General features: G+C 39.8%; 1 protein-coding gene across 12 annotated transcripts in view; it reads right to left on the reverse strand.

The window, feature by feature from the left end:
* gramd1bb (GRAM domain containing 1Bb) overlaps positions 1-16674 on the reverse strand; it is a 127172-nt gene that overhangs the window by 45972 nt on the left and 64526 nt on the right. For 10 of the 12 annotated variants that reach the window (XM_084351305.1, XM_084351298.1, XM_084351300.1 and 7 more), the window contains one exon: positions 14613-14639. In XM_084351305.1, coding sequence (XP_084207431.1) covers positions 14613-14639 — 27 coding nt within the window. Of the gene's footprint in view, positions 1-4356; positions 4401-10068; positions 10508-14612; positions 14640-16674 lie in introns of those variants that run through there. The other 2 variants (XM_084351294.1, XM_084351296.1) reach the window with 2 other exon arrangements.

Genomic DNA, 16674 nt, shown 5'->3' on the forward strand with positions numbered 1-16674 from the left:
TTTCCCAGCAGGACTTGGCACTTGCCCACAGTGCCAAAACTACTAGTAACTGGTTTGCTGACCATGGTATTACTGTGCTTGATTGGCCAGCCAACTCGCCTGACCTGAACCTCATAGAGGATCTCTGAAGTATTGTCAAGAGGAAGATGAGAGACAATAGATACCTTTTCCATGATATTCTAATTTTTTGAGCTGCACCTGTAAACAATAGGTTTAGTCTTGAGAGAAAACAGACCACCACCTCATTTAATTATCCACTAATTGGTAATATTAGTATATTATTTGAGTACTGTCTGTCCTCCACTGTTTTCATATTTGCCGATACTCTCAAAGCTTTCTGTTTGTACTTACATGTCGATATGTGCACCAGTACTGACCCTATTAGGTGGACTGGGTCAGCCAGATTCGTCGAATCACCAATACCCAGCTTCTTAGTCACTGTCATTATAAAATTCAATGATTCTACCTGTATTCGATCACATCGGACCTCAGTGGTCCCTTTTGCACAATAGCTTTTTAAATCAGACCTGCAGTTTGACTTAAAAGTTGGTGCGTCTCTTGCAGTGAACTAAAATGTATTTGAAGTAACACCAGTGGCTGTTTACCAAGTACTTCTACAAAAGACATTATGAAGTCAAAAAATAAAATAAAACCGTCAGCTAACTTTTTTAGATGAAACCGGGCTGCTAGACGAAAATCTCAACACTGGCGTCCCCATTACATCCCTTCAGTTACTGTCGTGCCAACAGGTTAACATTACTATGAATGGACTGCATTTCACAATTAGGAAATACAACACTAGCTAGTTAATTCTTGTCTCATTGTGGTCTGCTAAACATTAAATTCATTAAACTCAGTGACCCATATCGCTTCCAAGCTACACATAATACAGCAGTGGCACTGCATCTGTATGGAGTGTACCGTCCACATAAAAGAGATAATAAATATAATAAATAAAATTCGGAATGAACAAGAGCCCATTCACTGCAAGTGAGAGTAAATGAGGTTCATCAGAAGTGATTATCAGTATCAACAAACTAATAATCAGTGTAGTATATCTCTACGGGTTACCTGCAAAAAGGAACAGGAAGTGTGCATGTACCTCTAGCCTACACTGGAGCTGGAGCTATTATGCAGTACATCAATGACTCATCACATCCATGACCCTGAGCTCCTCAAATACACAACCACTCTGTTCAGGAAAATGACGCCACGACACAGAGAGATCAGGTTCAGCTGATCTCTCCAGATCTTCACCACATCCAGTAAAGTATGCTATACAGTTTAGCTGCTGCTGTATCACTGCACTGCTGACACGGCTGTCTAGGGACAAAAATGTCAAAGAGTCAATTCAGAGGAGCTATTTGACCGTACTCACTGCAATGTTAATTTTATTTTTTAACAAAACTGGCACAAAGCCCCTAACACTGAGTATCATCGACACCTTCTCCACATTGTTCCTAATTACATAACTAAACCATGCCAGCTCAGTCGTCACTGAATTATGAAATAGCTCCACATGACCTCATCATCAATGAGCGTAAGATACTGTGGTGTGACGTGTTCAGATGGGCTGTCGCTGAGGGGTTGTTCACTGTTGCTAATGCTCAAAAGCGAACCTCCTCGGGTGAAAGAATAACCCCATCTGTGTCCTCATGCTCCGTCCTCGGAGGAACTTTTGTTTAACCTTCATTCAAACAGGCAAGCTGATTAAAAACACAGCCGCTGCATGGACGATGCTGTCTAAATCAAGTCCATGTTCATTCTGTCTTCGTCCAACTTTTCTCTGGTGTTTAAGTGGGACGAGCTTGCACACACTTACGTGCTCCGAAGCAACGGCTTGAAGTCAGAGTGAGGAAAGCTATTTTTATATTAAAGGACTGGAGTGGTGATGGGATAAGGGATCGGGTGGAGAGATATTGACTGGCCCCTCCCTGACAATCCTATGCAGTCAGTCAGGGCTGTTGCCACAGAGACGACCCTGTCATTATCGAAGCTGGGAGCCGTCCCAGCCCGCTGCTTCAGGGCCACATGCGGACCTTGCTCTTTTCAGTCAGACATACAGATGTAAACAGGGAAAACACAAAGCTGAGCCTCACAGAAACACACACACACGCACTTTACATTTGCTTACCACTGGTTGCTATGCCATTATCACCCACAAAGCCTTCAAGGACGGCACTTGAGTTATTTCAAGCTTCACAAATGACCCACGTCACTCATGGTGACAAAGCAACAATCACCCGGCAAGGCCTCAAGTTTGTACTGATGAAATCTGCAAAGCTAATGTCATGAATCACAATGAAAACCCACTGCTTTTCCCACAGAAAGCCTACGCTGTACATGAAAACCTGAAACTTTGGATTCCATCAACAAGGTTAAATATTGCAGAGAAGGGCGACTGTTCTCTAATGTCCTCAGGTGACAACAGGCAACAGCTCTGTCTTACATAACTCAGGTAGGCCAGTTGATACTATTCAAGCTTATGATATTTACCAAAGACACAAATGCTTTGGAGCATTATATCTGCCATTTGACCTTTTTAATCTTCACCACATCCATAGTTCCTAATGATCATAAAATGTATGTGCAGTAAGTAAAATACTGTTGCATTGATCCTGTCAATAAGATTTAGAAGGGCGCATAAACCATAGCTGCCAGCAGTTCCTCACAGGAAGCTGATTGGTTCAACCACTGTGTGCTTGGCCCCAGGCACATGGCTTGAAGCTTGGAAGGATGGATTTGTGAGATCACATGATCACGATCACACGTAGAGCTGCAACCATTCTATTGATCAATTAGTCCATCGAAAGATAAGACTGATTAATTGTTTCAGTTATTTTTCCAGCAAAATGTCAAACATTTGATGGTTCCAGTTTCTTAAAGACTTCACTGTGGGTTTCGACACTTCAAAGACTAAACAATTAATCAATTAATCATGAAAATAATCAGCACATGAATGGATAATGAAAATCATCGTTAATTGCAGCTTAAATCACGTGATCTTGTGAATCAAGTGGCCTTGCAGGGTGAGACGCCGTCTATCCAATCTCAAACCAACAAGTCATGTCAGTCAGCACTCAACCAGTCCAGTCTTGTGATAGTGCTTAGCATGTAGCTTTATCAAATGCATTCATTTCACACCGCTCCCTCATACTTTTCATGTTTTAGCCCCCACCTTAATTAGAACCTTAGATTCACTTTTCTTTAGTCATCTCTACTGTTACCATTCAGTTGCAGCAAAAATCAGGCTGAGTTAACGCTGCACTAACCGGCGGACATGCTGATGATGAAGATTTCTTCCTGTGAAACAACCTTTGTTCCCTTCTAGCACATTAACATTACACAAAGTAACACAAGGTGTCCAGAAATGCAAGTGTTGTAAATTAAATGCACACTTACTGCACATCACTAGTCTGTAATTTAAAGTGTCATTAGGCTATTCTATACATTTGATATTGAATTACATTTTATAAAATGCCTTTGAATGTGCATCCTTAAGCAATGAGCAATTGATTTTATAAACGAAAAAGGACATTTCTATTCAGTGTTTAAAAGGGTACTCCAGCGATTTGCTGACTTTTTGTCCTTAGTATAAGACCAGTTTCAAAAACATTGGATGCTACATTTCCCATAATGCAACTTGATAGCATCCGCTGTTAGACTCCCTGCCTGGTGAACGTCATTGTCCTTCAAACTCAACAAATCAAGCTAGTTTCCGGGCTGATCATCATGACATCATTAGGTCATAAGACATGACAAAACACCTCCGGTGCTACAGAACACATTATACAACTGTTCTCACCGGCTGAGTGGGAATCATCTTGAGTAGTAAACTGATCACAGCAGAGAGCTTTACCAGTTTCTCTACAGTCTTGTCCTTGCAGAAGGACTTTGAGGAGTCATATGTAAGAACAGGGACAGGCCATATTGGGACCAAAATGTCAGTGTCCCAACCTCTAACCCTGCAGCGCTCCTGCCGAGGACAATGCTGACAGTGTTTCAGTGAATGATGCTGCAGCAGTTTTGTTCCTGGATCTGACACACAGTGAAATCTGAGGACCAAAAGAAGTGGAGAGGAACTACATGCACTTGTGGGATCTCTACACAGTGTGCCTTACTGGAACAGCTCCCTCTATTGGTGCGTGTGAGTATGACATTCTCAGATGTGATGAATCACTCTTACTACTTACAACTGATGATGACTAAGATACATACTTTTATTAAAAAAGGGGGAGTATATGCAGAGGATGAAGGATGGTATAATATTTCACAACCTTTATATATCTTTGTTTGATGACATAAAGTCGCTGCTCATGTGTGGAGGTGTCTTTTGCTTGTTGAGTTATATCCTACCTTTGGGGTTTCCATATCAGTTTCTTCCACTTCTTTTGCTTGGCCTATCAGTGAAGGTAAAGAAGAGTGAATGACAGGTTTTGGTAGGTTATCTTCTTTACTTTTTCATGATATGATTGTTGAAGCTAACTGAAATGCATGAGTATCGATGCCTTTCAGCCGCGACAGTTTCCAGAAGTCCCAAAAGAAAGGACAAAAAACAAAAACAAAACAAAACAAAAAATCAATCATAATGGGCTGCACTCTGTTATCATTTATTTTCTCTGGTCCTCACAAATTTGAGAAACGTGGGTAACACTTTATATTAGGGTGCACAAATTGACCATTAACAAGTTATTAGCATGCATATTAGTGGTTTTTTACTAGTCTTTGCCAGTTTGCTTAGAGGAGTTTTCCCTCAATATCCTCCTAATTACTGCTTATTGACAGTAAGTTAGGAAGTGGTTGGACATGAATTACCACATTGATTTATTTTGCTCAGTATAGGCTAGGGTTGCAAAGGTGTGAACTTTTCAATTGTGAGATATTGTACTTAATGTTAAGTTTTTCTCACTCAGAATATGTTAAATATTGTACTCTGTGTAAAGCTACTGGTAAAACAGTTGAACAAGACCTCACACTTATCAACCCACAGAGGTTCTAGTGAAGTAGTTATGAGAATGGACCATATCTGTTAAGTGTAATTTAGTGTGAATGTGGTTTCTGTGGTACTGCTATCTTATATGGCCCATGTTGGGGATGAGGCAATAAATTGTTTTATCGCAGATCGCGATAAAAACCCTCAAGGTAAGTTATGTGTGGTGAATTTCCATTATCGGGATAATTGCCAATCAGGATAATTGTGAATATCTTCACGTCGCCGTGGCTGAGGACACAGCATGTCCACGGTATCCCCCACAAAAAGGCTAAATCAGATGTAATCAGATCATAATATATGTACCACCCAGTAGTCTATTAGTCAACTATCACAACCACTTGTTGACACTGTGTACTGTTGTAGACTAATCATTCAGCTGAGATTTTAGCGCAGTGTAGTAATAAGTCACATCATAATGCATCACACCAGTCCAATCAGGGCCTGACAACAGAAAGTGAACAGAACTTTAGTCGTTGTTGAGAATAGATTTGTTTAAACAATCATTTTCTACGTTATGCCATGTTGAATTAACATCATTTAGGGTATTTAGAGAAGGAAAGACTTGCGCTATCCCTGCAAGAAAGCAGTCGTGTTGTCACTGCAGTAGTAATTAACAGTAGCTCGAGCTCAGTTACCTGGAGGTTTAGTCCATTCAGATTGCGGCATCTGAGAACGCTATTTTACCTACCCCCAGGTTGGTCCCACCTTTATGGTTGTATTAAATCTTTATAACAGGAATTGATCATTGTTATTGGGTGAATAATACATGATAATCATCAGTCTGATAAAACAACTATTCAACTGCTTTTTTTTTTAGCCAATATGCTACTTATATGCATGCTAATAAGCAAAATGTTAATGGTGAGTATGTGTATCCTTATCTAAAGTGTTACCAAAACTTTTTATTTGGTGTTTCCTGTAGTCGGTTCAGATGAGCTTTTCACTGATAAGAAAACAGAGAGGACCAAATAACTCACTTTCTGTCATCTCAGTGGTTATTTGATGAGCACTCGACTTCGAATGAAAAGCCCTAACGTGGTTGTAAAGATGCTCTGACATTTGCTGTTAGTCCTTCTCTAATCCTGGTAATTTAAAACAAACAAAATTGTTTGAGGCTAACATTTCACACAAAATTACGTGTGTTTGTGTGTGTGTGTATAAAGGGAGGCAATGGGTAATTGGGTTTACAGAGTGCAGTCCTTTCACTCCAGTCGCTGCAGCCGCCAGTGACTCAATAGAGAGCGCCCACATGTACCATGAATCACTGTGATCAGAGGCCCTCAACCACTCCTCCATCTATTCAATCAATTCATTTTTTGCTGTGGCACCTTATAATACATTTGCCTCTCCAGTCAGAGCAATTTCTTCCCACTCCTTTACCCCTGACTGAGCTTCTCAGTGCCTATTGGGATATTTTTTTCAGCTGTGCAACACCTTCTGCAGATGTTATGCCTATCGGTGAGCTAATCGAGTTTAATATCTTCTCACTGAGAGAAATTGATTAACAGAGGACATTTCTGTTAAGATTAAACACACAAGCATTAACGTTTTATCCAATGCTTGATGCATAATAAACGCACTGTGTCAAAACCCTTCAATATTCGCCCAAGACTACGGAGAGCTTGAAAGTGGATGTTTAAATTGACCCTGGGTGCTCTGCTCACTTAGGATGCAGAGGAACAGAGGAAGCCCTATGTAAGAATAATCCATGGCCTCTTTGGATCAGCCAGAAGGGAAATCAATCATGGCTGCTACAGAGGAAGGCAATTCAGAGGAGACAGATTACAGATTACACAGCGTGATTTATGAAACCTGAAGAACAGGCTTTCCATTAAAGGCGAAATATGTTTAAGAAAGCCAATCTGGCACAGAGAATTGAATTGGACTGTGGAGATCTTTGGAGTTTAGTGTTAATCCTCAACAGCTCTATGGAGCTAAACCCCTGGACGGAGCTGATGTGTTCAGCATTGAACAATTGTGTTATGATGTTTTACACAACAGATGAATCTCCACCTACAACATATCTGAGTTTCATCCCTGTGGATACACATCTGGATAAGACTGCTTATTTGCAGAGGAAAAAAAACACATTAAATGATGCCCTGCTGGGGCACATTTAGCGTGATCAGCGGGATTGATTTGCTGATGAACATATGTGAATTATACTGTGAGTCACCAGAGGCCCTGTGATTAGTCAGCAGTGAGGGCCTGAAGACAGACACACGGCCCACTCAGATATTTACAGTAGGGGCTGTAAGGTGATGTGAAAACTACCTATATCCTTATACTTGCCTTCATATAAGTGCCCCAATTTAATACTTTGGTTAGCACAATGGTTTGAATGAACCCCGGCCTCTTTATCTTGCAGACCTAAAATCCCTCCTACAGCTAATACTCCATTAATAAGACAGTACATGAAGTGGATTTTGGACAACTAACAAATGGATTGGTATCAGTTTCAGCTCCAACAGACGGACGCGTCTCTAAAAATGATCACTGAAAGACAAAGACGGGTCTAAATTTAGTTTAGCTCATACCATTAAATGGCATATGTGCATGGCACATCTCCTTGTGTAACTCTACAGCGAGGCAGATGTCCACCCAGCATGATAACACGACCGTTCACAAAAGCGGTAAGTGGGTGTGCCAGTGACAGACAGACTTTCCACAGACAGGAGTGCTTAATGAATCACCTACACTGAGGGACATCAACAGCTGGCCCAAAATACAGGCCGTGACATGGTAATGACTCAGGCTCAGATTGGTAGTTTTATTTGTGGAAGAAGTTATTAAGACTAGAGAAGGCAAAATTAGAGTCTGCAGATAAAGAACCATATGTCCTGTTCTGAGGTTTATATCTAAAATTCAGTAACTACAGCAGTTGTTCCCATTGTGGGTGCTGTACCAACTGGCAAGAGATGCTGCAAGGCTGGTCCCTCCTGAACAACATTTAATCCCCTTAACACGGTGTTTACCTAGACTGATATTACAAATTTAAAAATGTTTAAATATGTACTGTTGACTTGAACTCTTTTACACATGAAATCGAATTTTAGGGCAGTAACATGACACAGTGTGTGTTTGAATCTGAACTTAGTGGCTAAATGGACAGTGCTGTCAGAGAAGGTTTTGATCTCACTGACCAACAGCACCAGAGTGGAGTTCACTGCCTGATTCAGCTCTGGTTCAGCTTTTGTGTGGCTGACCTCACTGCTGTCCACAGGATTCTTTATAAGACATATCTGAGGCATTTTTAGCATTTTGAAGACACTGATATTTTTTTTTACATTTTTTTTTTATGTCAATAAATTTCATATAATGTGCCTCTTATTGAGTCATTGAGTGAAAGTCATTACTTGGTAAAATAGCTTCTCATTCTGCTTGAACTAGTTTTTTTTAATTTATTGTTTTGTATTCAATAAAATTCCATCTTATGTCTATGGCCAAAAGATTGTGTTAATAATAACATGAATGAACTGCACAGCCAGAGGTATTTAGTTTAAAATGATGTCAAATTGACTTATGAAGACACTGATAGATATGATATAGATAGCAGACATAGACATATTCTAATCAAAAAAAATAATAATCAATATGTGGTGGATTTAATGAACTGCAATTGTAAGGAAATATTGTAAATGTCTCGCTGTATGACAGCCTGACACTATATGTATGTGTGAAGCAGCAGGCCCATTTAATAGAAGAAATCTGACCCTATTTTTTTCCATTAAAGCATATGAAGTGAGCTATTATTTCATTGTCTCATAATAGAAATAATGAATCAAAGTGTGCTTGAGCTACTAGCACTTCTTTTTCACACCATAATGACTATCATACGTGATTCATTTAAGGGCTAAAGATATAGTTATGTGAGGGTAACGCAGTAATACCTGCCAGGAGTATTTATCACGGACTGGTAACCTGAAGCAGTGTTAGGACTGCCCTGTATCCCCATCGACAGGCACAGTAAATCTAACCAAATTGCCCTTAATGGACCAGGGGAGCAGAGATCACAGTGGAGATTTAGGAGGCCCAGAAGCCAGCTGGAAAATCCCTTCGACTCGAACGTGTGTGTGTGAGATATATAGCAAAAAACGGACATAGGGTGACTTATTCCCTGTATTCATCAGGTTAAGGTAAAGGCATGTGTATATTAATCATTTAGACATATTTCTCCTATTTGATTTAATTGCAGAATAAAGCAAAAGCTACCCAGTAGTCACTGAATACACTAATGTAAAGCCCTGCCACACCCACAAGACTAAAATATATGGAATAGCTAATGCGGTCACAGAGTTCTGTGCAGCTTGGCAGTTCTCCCTGATGTACTCAGTGTAAAAAAAAAAATAGCTTGTTACACCTTTTACAACAGGAACAATGCGGCTTTAGATTATTCCCGTTGTAAAATGCAGGTTTAAATCTTTTAACGCTACATTTCTTAAGCAAGTCAAAACACTGTCATTGACATTTTGAAAGTCTGCTTTGGACAGAAAGGAAGCAGGAGCATTTTCTCAGCAAAGGTCACACAGAAAAGGGTACAGCTGCAGAACAATAACGGGGTCATCTCGGCTATGTGATTTAGTCAGTGGAAAGTACATTAGCACTTACTTCAGTAGATAATCAAAGGGTGATTATCAAGACAGCCAGAGGACGAATTCTGGATTATATAGTGTATAATGGATTATCTTTACAATTTTTCCTGTTGTAGTAGTAGTAGTAGTAGTAGTTGTAGTACATACAGTATAGTAGTATATATGAAAATATCCAGGGTGGGGTTTCTTATACAGTAACAGTGCAAATCAGATTAGATGTGGAGAGATATGTCATTTCAACATGTAATACTTGTGTAGTTAAATCTTTTTATCTTGTATCTCTCATATTAATGTCAAAGTGTTTATGAAAATGACGGCACCAATGCCTCCACCATTTCTTCTTAATTCAAAAAGTTATTAAAGCCATAGATTCATGCACATTTTCCCTATGCATGTCAGGCGGTGTGCAGTTTGATCACGCTAAAGACCACCGCATAAGAAAGTAGCACAGCTAAAAGAAAGGTAAGAGAAATCAGACCTGACCTTATGTTTGTGCATGGTGAACAGGCAGACACCATCCTGGCCTCTCTCCTGGCTCTCATGGCCTCTCTTCAATCACTGTCCCGCTGTCTCGTTGTCAGATTGTCACTTGTCCAGCATGCTTTGTCATCATCGCCAAGCCTCATAAAATCCCTCCTTGTCCTCCTCTCTTACACAGCACATCCAAAATCAGCCAGAGGAAAAATAATGTCTGAGACTGAGAGTGGCCAACAGAGGTGATACAGACGACACTTGTTCAGCTAAAATGCCTGTTCACGAGCCGCAAGACTGAGTAGAAGCCGCTATCCTGATAGAAATATCTCTAAACCAGTGTTCTCCTCCTTTGCCTGCATCACCTCACATCTGCTTCGCTGAGCCATGGATGAGCAGTTGTACGAGGGAGGATGGGTCAAGGATGCGAGCGCTCTGATTGGCTGGCGGGCCATGGTGTGTGTGTGGGGGAAGGTCCCTTTGGCTATGCTTGATAAGGGTGGTCCTCTGCCTCCTTTCCTCGTTCGTCTCCCTGCTTTATCAGCCTCCCTCCCCTGCTCTCTTCTCTGTCTCTCCTCCTCCTCCGTCTTCCTGTCTGCGCTACAAGCTGCAGGCATGCATTCGCGGTCCTCGACTATAAAGCATCACGGCATCTGTGCGAGCAGCAAAATCAGCGATATGGTGGCTGCACGCACACACATACACGGATGAATATGGAGAAGGGATAGCAACTGCGTCATGAATTCATAGCATCTTGCAGACAGAACTACCCTGGCAAAGCCAATGACCTAATTTAAGCAAGAATCTCACTTACATCTACAGTGTAGGGCTGCAACTAATGATTATTCATCATTATCGATTAATCTGCCGATTATTTTCACAATGATTCATTTAATCTATAAAATGTAAAAAAGCCACTCTTCCTTTGCTATCATAAATTACAAAGAGCTACACATCCTTATATTGAAGAAGCTGAAACGGGCAAATGGTTTGCAAACATTTTTGCTTGAAAAATGAGCTAAATAATTAAAGGGTAACTTCACCATTTTTCCACATTAAAGTGTATTTACAGGTCTTGGGAAGTATTACTGCATATTCAAAAAAAAGAAGCATCAAGGCTTTTGTGGCTCCAGAGGAAACTGCATGTAATCTGACAAATTGCCTCCAGTGATGTCACTCAGTGACTAAGTTGCATTGTGGGTAATGTATGCACCAGGTTTTGGAACAAAAAAGGTGATATCTCTGGTTCTATTTTGATCATTTGTTTCAAACTGTCCACAATGAGTCCGACAGTGTTTCAGGAATGCAACAGAGCAGTGGTTTGTTTTCATACTAGTATTTCACATATGCAGCAGTACTCCCCAAAACCTGTAAACACACTTAAATGTGTTAACTTGGTGGAACTACCCTTTAATAAATTATAAAAATACTTGTCAATTGATTTTCTTTCTACCAACTAAACGATTAATTGGATAATTCTTACAGCTCTACTCAAATCATTTTCATCATCACCATAACCATTTTTGGATGTGCTGATATAATCTGGTGTGCAACTACAGTACATGTATCATGGGGGGAGATTGCCCAGAGGAATCAGATGCCACGAACAAATAATATTATAAGATTAGAAAGAAAACAAAGCTGTAGACGTACCCATATAAGGCTAATAAAGAGAAACTGTTGCCTTGTCAGTGATATGAAACATTTAGATGAAACTTAAGTGTAAGATGTGTAAATATAGATAAAACATTTTTTTTGTGAGTAGGAATTCAAGAGTGTAGATAACAACAAATCTGGGGAAAATGTCAGTAAAGTTTCTGATTTGAATCCAGCCTGGACTGGATAATAATAATTTCAAGTCCCTCAAAACATGCTATCTTGGGTCGATTATGCTCGACTCATCCTTTCCTTGTCTGAAAGTCATTCAGAACAAGAAATCGGGAACTCGTCAATTTTGTGGGTATCGTTTACTCCGTGTGTTGGATCCTTGCTTTTCTGAGGCTCCTGCACAAAGTAAAGAGTGAGATCAGATTATGCTGACCTCCTTCACTGGAAGCTAATGTCTCAAACCACAGATGATGATCGATAATCCAGCAATCGAGACGGCGGAAGAACAATGCGGACATTAGAGCAGAGACAGAAAAGGCAGTACAATACAGTACTGTTTGGGAGAATCTCAGCAGCAAAACTCTATGATAGCCAATATAAAGAAAAGATCAGTTACAGTCACATTAGTCAACTCAGCAGCCACTTATTTCATCAGCCATGGAATACATCACAGCTTCTTTCTGCCTGTAGACAAACTGACAACAACTGACTCTCCGTTCAAACATGCAAACTCCAGAGTTTCCAAAAGCACTTGCATCCTGCTCGCTTAATCCAGCCAGAGGGCTTTTTGCATGCATTATTTACAGTTGGCTTTATAACAAACTGAGTATCGATCTTGTGAAGTTTGTGTGACTCATGAGCACTTAGGAAATAGCTGCAGTGGGGTTACAGGGGACACAGGAACAAAACATTGTACAAAAGATGTGCTTGGGGACAAGCAGGACGGAGACGTTTTTACATTATGTGTCCTGTATGTCTAGGATGGACAGCTTATTATTTTATTATTATAAAATGAGACAGATGTCATATGGGATTCTGAGTGCTGTAAGGCTGCAGAACAGTTAGCTAATTTTGTTCTGTTAGTGTGATCATGTATCCATTATATCAACAACTGCCAACAGTTTAATGCATTTTCACTTTATTGGTGGCTCGAGCTAGTTAACCATTCAAACCCTTTTTTTAACATGTTCCACCCTGAGGACATTTTAATACTGAATCATTTATTCCTGATTTTCTCTCACGTCACTTTCCACTAACAGTTACTTTGGCACCAGCGTGAACTCTATTTGTAGAGAATTAGCTAGAATTAGCTCAGTAGATGTAATGCCACCAAATCATGCAGGTAAAGGTTTTTAAACTCAGATCAAGCGTATGAAACTTTGTCCCTTCAGCAGATGAATGTGAAATACACACTTCATTCAGCACCATGAAGCTGAAACAACCAAACACATCTTTGCTTGAGATTAAGTGATGACAGCACACTCGACTCTCAAACACAAAAAGAAGCACCACTTCACAGTCTAATAGCCGACTTCCTGCGACATATCATACTCAACATTAGAAAACTCACTCACTCTTATATGAAAGTGGTTTTTCAAACTTTGCAGTCCATCGGGTAAGTGATCTGACTTTTAGTGAATATGTTCTGTGTCTTCATTCAGCAGCAATTCAACAACAGGAATTTAAACGCTTAATTTCCCTTAATTTCCATTTGAATGAACAACTACTGGCTTGAGAGACATTGCACTAAAACAAATCTTACATTCACTGTTAGAAAGTTATTTACAGAAGAAGACGTTTGTGTTTTATTCATGTAATTTGGCAACAGGAACAGACTTTATGATGAAGTTGCCAAACCGTGTTAAATAAACCATGTCTTGGTTGTTTGTTAGACTGCAGAGACTCCTGGTGGTTTAAACCCAGTCTGCTAGTCAACCAACTCGCATGACTGACCACTCAAAGCATACCAAACCGGACACACACATACCAGAGTGCACACATACAAATACACCAAAAATAACAGTGTCCACTCAGCTCAGAAAACGCACCAGTCAAACACCACTTCTTCTGACTGATCACTGATCACACACTCACCCGCCAAAAAGCAAAGCGCTTTCATGGTTATGGCCTCGTAACAAGCCCATAATATCACTTCTCACGGTCATAATTACTCTTAAACAAAGCACAATACATAGTCAGGGCTTTGACACAGACATCAGCCGGGAAAATTCTACTGCTCCACTCATGCACACTGAGAAAACACAGAAAAACATGCAAACCCACATGTAATACATGTAGATATTGTCAGGGAATCAATGGAATCCAGGTAAAAGTTGTCCCTTATTTATTTTTATGCAGTGATACTACGCCAGAACAAATTCAAGTGCTTCTCCACTAAAGTTAGGCATGGAGGACCAACTATTCATAATATCCCCATCCCAACATTTCTCATGTGCTGCACCACAGATTAAATACATCATCACCTGTCACTCACCTTTTCAGCTTGTGCCTTGGACCCCTTTGCTGCAGGACTGGCACAGCGTCCCTTGTGACACAAAGCCCTCACACCCTGAGGAAAGAAGTGTCCGTGGCCACAGTGTGTGTCCGTCCACAGTGCTGACCTGCCACCGGTTGGCTAGCTAAAAGACTAAAAACTCCACAATAGTGTTCAGCTCACAAAGCCCTGTTTGTGTCTGATGTTGTTTGTCCAATAAAAGCAAACAATGGCATTCCATGGCTTGCAACTGTATTCACTGCTGGCCTCTCCAATGTAAAGCGTATTCAGACACCTTGGTTGGTGGACAAAGCCGTGAATCTGTGTCAAATGTGGGGTGGGCGGGACGGGGCAAATGGGGTGACAGCAAGGGCCGGTCCCACAAGCCCACCAGCATGTGATGTATAGTCACACCTATCTAGGTAAAGAAAGAACGGGTAGTAAACAGACTCACCTGATTTTGTCGGCTGCACTGTCAGACCTGCACAAGAGAAGAGAGGAGAGAGAATTCAGTTATGTGGCACTGAATCGATCGATTTCAGTTCAGCTTAGATTCATTGTAGTCTTATGTACTGCATTGCTTCTTCAAATACCACTCATAATAGAAACAATTATACAATCCCCAAAATATTTACAGGATAGCACTTTATTTACTGTTCTAAACAGTATAAACAATTAACAAATGGTTTATAACACATTATGACCTACTATTGAAAGGTGCAATATGTAAGAACTGGACATCTGGCAATTCATACTCCAAACAAATAGGGGTGCAGCGAACCACCAGAGTAACCACCACCTGTAGCTGCAGTTACTGTAGCTAGTTAGCTCAGTTAGCTGTGCAGCTAGTGGTCCAGACTTGGGGCACCGCACACCACTACCTCAGAAGCTTTGGTGGGGGCTAGGTGGTTAGCATACTAACTTCAGCATGTAAGTCCGCAACACAATGCATAGACATCTTTGACACATTATGAAAACTGATTTTGTTATTCTGTTGATAATTTTAGTCATTTCTAATGTTTTAAACTAATATTCCTACATATTGCACCTTTAAGTAATTTTAAGAAGAAATCAAGAACGTTTTGTGCTGTCTTTGAAGCATCCACTGTTATATACATAATAAGAGTGTTTGATAACACGGTGACACTTCTGGTTAATACACATTTATTGTGTAATTTATAAACAAACTTGTTAACAATGCATAGATGCTTAAGAACGTGAAAGAAGACCTTTTCTTTTCTTGAAATTGTTAATAATAGCATTACAAACACATTTATTAGTAACACTTTAAAATACCCATCATTAATAAATGGTACATTTACGGTTAATTAAACCTTAGTTAATAGTTTTTTCACTGGATCAAACAATGAACTACTTTATATACAATTTAAAAATAAATTAAGTTTATAAACAGTTGCAACTTTATAATGACCATCCAAATAATATTCGAAGACCAACTACACAGTATTTATGAACCATTTACACATTTTTATGAATATTAATGTCAATTAATGCAACCATATAAAAAACAACTGCTTAAATATGGTTTATAAAACATTTCAACTTCAATTTTGTTCAGGTGTGTAATTTGATATTATCACATTATACTACTTAAGTGTTATATAGTGTCATGTAGCTTTAATAACTGTTAATAATCAATTTATAAGTAAGACTGCCATTATAATGATTGAGAAATAGGTTAGAAATGTCCTCGTATCTGCTTACATTGTAGTGTTTTATACAGTCCTGTATTGTTGTTACACCTGCTAACATACCGCTCCATTCTCAGGCCTCTTCTGTTCAACACCTAAATGCTGCCACTACCACAGATTAAATAAAACAACAGACTGTCCCACCATAATTATGCAGATGACACACAGATTTATATAACAAATATCACCAGGTGACTAATGGTCTCATACAGGCACTGAGTAAGTGCATTGAACAAATCCATGACTGGATCTGACAAAAACTTCTACAGTTAAACATTGATAAAACTGTTAATGAGCCAGAGAAGAACCATTAAATGTCAGTGCTCAGCTGACCACAAATCAAGCCAGAAATCCTGGGATATAATTGGACTCAGACTTAGACTTTAATAACAACATCCAGACAGTTCCACAATCAGCCTACTATCACTTTACAAGTATATGGACAATTACAGGACTTTTGTCTCAGCAGGACTTACTGTAGAAAACATGTCCACTTGTCGGTTCAACTGGTGTAACACCTTACAGGTCTCTCTAAAAAGTAGATCAGACAGCTGCAGCTGATTCAGAACACTGCTGCCACTCCAGTTCTCAGGTCATTACACTGACTTCCTAAACACTGAGAAGCAGCATTCAGATTTTATGCGCCACACATCTGCAGCAAAGTTACAGAAAACTTGAGATCTGCTAGAATCTGCAGTTTGTTTGCTTTTCTGTTTGACACTGCATTTTATTAAACGAAATTTGGGACCCATTATTTATATCCTGCGCTGCACTATAGCTGTACTTTAAGTATGAGTCTAACTC

Source organism: Pagrus pagrus, assembly GCF_965226575.1.
Source record: "Pagrus pagrus genome assembly, chromosome: 4".
Classification (NCBI taxonomy): Eukaryota; Metazoa; Chordata; class Actinopteri; order Spariformes; family Sparidae; genus Pagrus; species Pagrus pagrus.